This window comes from Octodon degus, unplaced genomic scaffold (genome assembly GCF_000260255.1).
Source record: "Octodon degus isolate 3935 unplaced genomic scaffold, OctDeg1.0 scaffold00010, whole genome shotgun sequence".
Lineage (NCBI taxonomy): Eukaryota > Metazoa > Chordata > Mammalia > Rodentia > Octodontidae > Octodon > Octodon degus.
Genome location: NW_004524586.1, coordinates 29,109,056 through 29,115,489, shown reverse-complemented (window position 1 = coordinate 29,115,489; position 6,434 = coordinate 29,109,056). Strand labels below are relative to the sequence as shown.

General features: G+C 43.3%; 1 protein-coding gene across 3 annotated transcripts in view; it reads right to left on the bottom strand.

Moving 5' to 3' along the window:
- Positions 1 to 6,434, bottom strand: part of Sh3kbp1 (SH3 domain containing kinase binding protein 1) — a 342,524-nt gene that overhangs the window by 248,676 nt on the left and 87,414 nt on the right. Inside the window, exon 1 of one of the 3 annotated variants that reach the window (XM_004625663.3) lies at positions 3,729 to 3,840. The exons of the other annotated variants lie outside the window; for them this stretch is intronic. Within the exon in view, the coding sequence (XP_004625720.1) occupies positions 3,729 to 3,779 (51 nt within the window). The 5' untranslated portion in view covers positions 3,780 to 3,840. Of the gene's footprint in view, positions 1 to 3,728; positions 3,841 to 6,434 lie in introns of those variants that run through there. 3 annotated transcript variants of the gene reach the window in all.

The window sequence follows — 6,434 nt, the reverse complement described above, 5'->3', positions numbered from 1 at the left end:
ACAGACATGCATGAAATTAAACAAGCTGTACTCATGTGCATTTTTGTAAAAAATTTTGAAGGAGTTTTATACTGTGTAAGCTTTTAGATAAAGTAAGTGTGATGATTTACACATCCCCCACATCAGTATTTTTCAAACTGTTTTCAAACTAGGATACCACCAGTTGGTGGGCTACATAATCTACTTAGAAGGTCCTGGACACCTTTTTTTCTGGCACAGTAGTACAATGGAACCCTGGACTTTACACATGCTGGGCATGGCTATCTCCCCAGCTCTTATTTTATTTTTGAGACAAGATCTCACTAAATTACTCAGGCTGGCCTTGAAGTTGCATATCCTCCTGCCTCAGCTTCCTGGGTTACAGACCCGGGTTACAGGTATGTACCACCATGATAGCTTGACAAGTATGTTTTTAATGTAATGGGGAATACAAGACACATACACACTAAAGACTACTGTTTCAAGAAATTTATTTGAATTATGTGTGTTTATACACATGTACACATGCAGACATTTGGATAAAGTTGCCAGAGATTTTTTTTAACTGGGAGAAATCCCTAAGAAGGCTAGAATAGCTCATTGGTATAGCTTTTTCTCTAGCATGCATAAAGCCCTGAATTGAACCCCCAGCACCACACATAATAAGAAACACCGTATGCACCAACAAATAGTGATTTAAAAGCCAAAAGCCAGACAGACCCGGGCTCGAATTCTGATAGGCTACATTTGTGCCCAAGAACGAGTCATGTAACCTCAGTGAGCTTGCATTTTGCTGTCTCTAATGTGGGGGTAACATTACTTCCTGGGATTGGTGTAAGGTATCAGTGAAGTGGTGAAAGACTGGCCAGAGAGAGCTAGTTACATGCTGTCTGCAGCCTCCACAGCTGTTTACGTGGTGCCCTACACTGGGATCTTTACCTCCAGGAAGGAAATTTCAAGATAACACACCAAGAAGGGCAGCGTCAAGGCTGAGCTCCCATCAGAAGACCCCGCCAAAGTCCTATGGAAAACAAAGCACCAACATTTGAGAGCTGTCAGCAAGCCAGGAAAGCTATCACCCCAGCTCAGTTGGTGATAAATCGTGAGGCTCTGGATTCTGACCAGAGGGAGAACCACTTTCTGAGATAATAGGGTTGTTGTCATTATTTTTGGCAGGAGGTGGAGAAAGGCGGAGAGAAAGAAGACCTTGGTAAATGAAGAAAGCATTTGTTTTGAGCAAATCACTTTGAAGACAGGTGGTTTCGTTTTGATTTTTAAAAAATTGATGCTTAAAACACTTCAAAGGTGATACCAGGTCCCAGTCCCTTGTCCAGACAGAGTGGTCCCCAAGTGTCCAAAGCAGTGATGGATGCAGACTGTAGGTGAGAGGGGGCCAGCACAGAAAAGACAGGACTATCTTTATCAGCTTGAAGTCACAAACTATTTAAAAGCCACTCACTAAATTATTGAAGAAACTAATCACTCAATAAATACCCTGAGCATCTACTATTTATCCAGAACTGAGTTAGGGACTAAGGATATGGTAGAAATAAAACAAACATGGGCCGTGCCCTCTCAGAGCTGAAATTTTGGTGGAAGAGATAGCAAGTACCAAGTAAATCAATGAGTCAACAAAATATTCACAGGCTGTAATGTAAGTACTAGAAGCAACTATGGCAATGTGAGGAAAGGAAATGTAAGATGGAGGAAGTCCCTTTAGATAAGATGGCCCAGGAGAGCTGTTCAGAATAACATCTGAGAGAGGAGAAAGAGCTATCAAACAAAGCACCAAGGAAAGGGCACTCCTGGCAGAAAACACAGTGAGTGCCAGGGCTCAGGGGCAGGAAAGGACATGGCAGGAGTTGGGGAGGGCAGGAAGTCACTTTGGAGGAAAGTAACGGCCAGCAGGAAGGTGACCTTGATGAGGCTGATAAAGTAGGCACAAGCCAGGCCATACTAGATCTGGCTGGTCATAGGAAACAGCTCGGATTTCAAGGAAGAGCAACATAGAACTGCAGGGGGCGGTATACTATGATATACTGCTTGGATGATGATTAACATAAAAGGGCCTCTTAAATCATCATTCACAAGCCAAGTGTCCAGGAGATATGATGTTGCCAAAAATCAAGGATAAAAATTAGCACCACCAGGGCTCACTGATACAGTTACTGAGTAGCTTTGCCAGCCGGAGGCAAATGGCTTCAGCTTAAATATGAGATGAAATATAAGGAATTCAATGGGGGAAAGGGCTGGGAGAACTTGTGACTGACAAGGAAACACTATTATTAGCAATTAACTCACAGCAAATATCAAGCATGTAGTAAAATTAACTAACAAGGCAGGCTCTACAAAATACCCTATACATACACACATGCACACGCACGTGCGTATACACTCACACACACACACACACACACACATAAACACACACTTGAGAAGCACTTAAGAATTGACATCAAATGGGTAGTTGAAGCAACCTGATGAAAAGGCAGCATGACAGCACCCTATAAATACTTCCAAACCAAAAATCAGACAAACTACTGAGCAGTGTTCATCAAGGTTGATTTTTTTCATGTTCTTCTCCCCCACACCAGCTGAATATAGGTACTCTTAACTTGGAAACTCAAAGCTGAACCAGAAATGGCTCTTCTGAATTATCTTTCTCCCTTGAGAACCCATCACAGAACCTCCTGACTTCGGCCTCCAAGCCTTAGTGTCTTTAACTCAAATGTACCTGTGAGGATAAGCATGACTCGCTCATATCCCATCCCTAGGGCTTTGTTTTGGAAGTATCACCTGGTCATGACTAAAAGGATAATAAGGATTATGGGCTTAAGCAAAGCCAACTGGCTGACTTCAAGGCCAAACCCATGACACTGACCAAGACCTTAGAGGCCTCTAAGGCTGCTGCCCTAAAACAATCTGGGACAGCAATATTGATGGCATCTCATAGACCATAATGGACTGCTTGTACGTAAGGGAATGAGTCAGGCAACCCCGGGTGCCTTCACATTCATTTCTTCAGACAATCTAGCAATTCTATGAAAGGATATGATTAAAATTCTCAAGTGAAAAAAGTAATATGTGGAGGAATCTTTGTTAGTGGCTATATAGCTAGCAGAGTAAGATTTGAATTTAGGCCGATACTTTGGCTTGGCATCTAGCAACAGAACAGTGCTCTTCCCAGCCCCCAGCTGACTTTCTGTCCACCTCCCATCTCATTCTTTATTTCCTCCTCAGCACGGGAAAGCTGGATTCCACACCTGGCTTCATCCCAGACTCCCAAATTGGCAGCTGGCTCAGAAATGCTACTTGCTCCCAACTCCAGACAGGGAACCCTGACTGCCGCAACAGATGCTTGCCAGGGGTTTGACTGGATGGGGCTGTCTGTGTGAAGTGTCCCTTAGAGAAAACTCATCTGGCTGTAGACAGCCGCCAGAGAAAGAAAGAGAGACCAGATGGGATGGGGGGTGGTTCAAAATCTTCATAAACGCCATTACAAAAAGGAGTTTATGAAGGAGATTCTTCGGTCACAGAGGACGACTTGGGAAGAGAAATTCCCTTTTGCTGCAAAAAAAGAAAACCAAAGCTGGATCCAAGTGGAAAGTGGTGTGGGTCACCATTTCAGAAGGACTGTGCTGGGATCAAATTTTCTGTCATGTCTCCCTCCTAGCCTACGAAGCAGTCAGGAACTGGCTACAAAAGATGTAGACAAAACAACAATCCAAACAGATGTATGGCCTACTTACACTCTCAGACAGGTCTGCGGCACTCTGGGCTTTGGCTGCTGAAAGCTCCATTCTGTGGAGAATGAAATGGTGATTTCGGGCTGACTAAACTCCAGGCAGGAGTGAGTTCTGCACTCTTCGTGAACTGCGAGCCTCTCTGATTCACTTGGCAGCAGAATTATTCTAAGCATCCTGTCCCATACCCAAGCTGCCTGCCCCTCCCATTACACATTCACACTGGCAGGGTTTTGTTTTTTTTTTTTAATTCTTTACACTTAGTTCTGTCACAAATCAAGTGAAACTCATTTTTCAAAATTAATCCAATCTCTGGCACTTGAGAGAGTGGAACCTTTACAACCAAAGAGGAGGAAGAGCCACCTAATTAGGAAGAAGTTATAATTAACATCAGAGAGAAGAGTCACAGAACCGCTGTCTGCAGTAACAGCAAAATGGAGATTATTTGAGACAGCTGAGATACCCCACCCAGGCCTCCAGAAGGAGACATGCACGGGAAACAAAGGGCATATGGTGTTTGCTTTCTTCGACATCCGTTCTCACCATTAAGGCTGCACCAGCAAACGCTCATTACTTACATGTGGATAAACCCTGCCTTGAAACAGACTCTGAAACACAGCTCATAATCATATAAATTATTTTACAACACGCAGACTTACCTTGATTTTTCATTACATATAAAGTAGGATTTAATAAAGTCCTAATAACTGGGACAATGTCTACTTGGCTTAGGCATGAATTATACTTGAAAGAAGTACATTTCTGTTCATTTCAAGTTCACATAGTAACAGGAATATTGCAGTGAGAACACAATCTTGAGCCAGGGAGCTAGCTCAGTAGAATAAGCACTTGCCTGACAAGTGCAAGGTGGTGAGTTCAATCCCGGGTACCACAAAAAAAAAAAAGAACACAATCTTATTTCTTTCCAAGGTTTCCAAAGGGCTAAATTAATAACTAGAGAATAGTGGTTTTCTGTTATTTAATACTAATTATATTTTATTTAAATATTTCTATCCTAAAGCAAAAACGTTTTCTAAAATAAATTGTTTCACACATGTGTTAATGTGAACGCCATTCCCAATATGTATTGTGCACACTATTAAAGTATCCTGAAATAAACCTCAGTGTAGTCCCTGAGCATAAGAAACTCCTAAATCGGTGAAATCTGTATTGATATCACTTAACAGAGACTTAAAGCTAGAATTGCTTTCGAAAAAGCTCACCTACAATTATTACTCTCCAGCCTTTTGAGATCATGAGTCACATTCAGTCTCATACAGCCAGGATGTCTACTTGCCTTTAGAGAAAAAGTTCAAAATCAAGGGACTACTTTGCCTCTGCTCAACGCAGAAGAGGATCCCAAAAGTGAAAGGAATGGCAAGCGAAGCAATCCAACATGGCCACTCAATAACCCTCAGTAAGTATTGTTGGTTTCCTTCCTTTTTCCCTAGCAGGGTCTATTTTGGTCACAGGTCCCCATTCTCAGCTCCAGAGGGGCAGCCTAATCAATTCCAAGCCAATCACTAGTCCAGGGTGGACAATGGGAACTGAACTCACCCCAACTTAGCATATGGGAAACATCCCTTCCATACCATCTGTGGACAGCAAAGCAAGACCCCACTGCCAATGGATGCCCTCCCACAAGCAAGCATGCCAGCCTCTGGCCAGAGATATTGCCAGAACAGCACTGTGGAGAACAGACAGTAACACAGGCTTCTGATGTCACATTGAGTGGCTGGTCACACTGCCTGTGGCCACCCCATCCTCTAGTCTTCCAATTATATGAGAAAATGAACATGTTTAAGACAGCCCCAGACAACAAGTTTGCTATATACAACCTAAAGCATGCTGATGGGGATGGCTAAGCAAGAGCTGGGAGGCCAAACACAAGAGTTTGTAATTTGAGAAAGACATTCCTTAAGGTAATATTACACTCAGCAAAAAATTCTCCTTAATGTTAAAGAAAAAGGAGAAAATAGAAAGAGTGGCTGCCTGGGGCAGGGCATAGAAAATAGGAGTAACTATAAATTGGCACAAGGTATGCAGCCCAAAGGACAATGGAAATGTTGGAGAATTAGACTGTGGTGATCATCACACAACTCAGTAAATATACTAAAAATCAGTGAAGGGGACACTTTAAATGGGGTGATTTTATGGTACCTAAAATAGATCTTGTAAGGCAGGCCAAATAGCTCAGCGGATTAAAGTGCCTGCAAGCGGCACAGGGGCCAGGATGGATCCGTGCCGGCCCCACCCCCAGGGCAAGCTGAGACAGCGGCAGTGCAGCGACTGGGAGTGGTGGCATGTGCCTGTAATCCCAGCTCTTGGGAGGCTGTAAACAGGAGAATCACTAGGAGTCTGATCTAGTATTGAGACCCTGAACATCCTATAGACCCTACAGAAAAACTAGATCTCATAAAGCTGTTTTTAAAAGCTGAAAGGATACAAACTGAAACTTCCTCCACTTCTGATGATGGCACATGCCCGCCTTCAATCCTTCCTCCAGGGCTTACCCTAAGAGTCCAAGTTCCTCACAAGGAAGCCAGGTTTTGATGCATACCTACAATCCTACAATCCTGACTTTCTGGAGGCTGAGACAGAAGGATGGCAAGTTTCAGGCCAGTCTGGTCAGCCTAGTGAGACCCTGTTTCAAAATAAAAGAGGGCTTGGATGTAGCTCAATGTGAAGGCACTGGGTTCAACCCCAGTACCC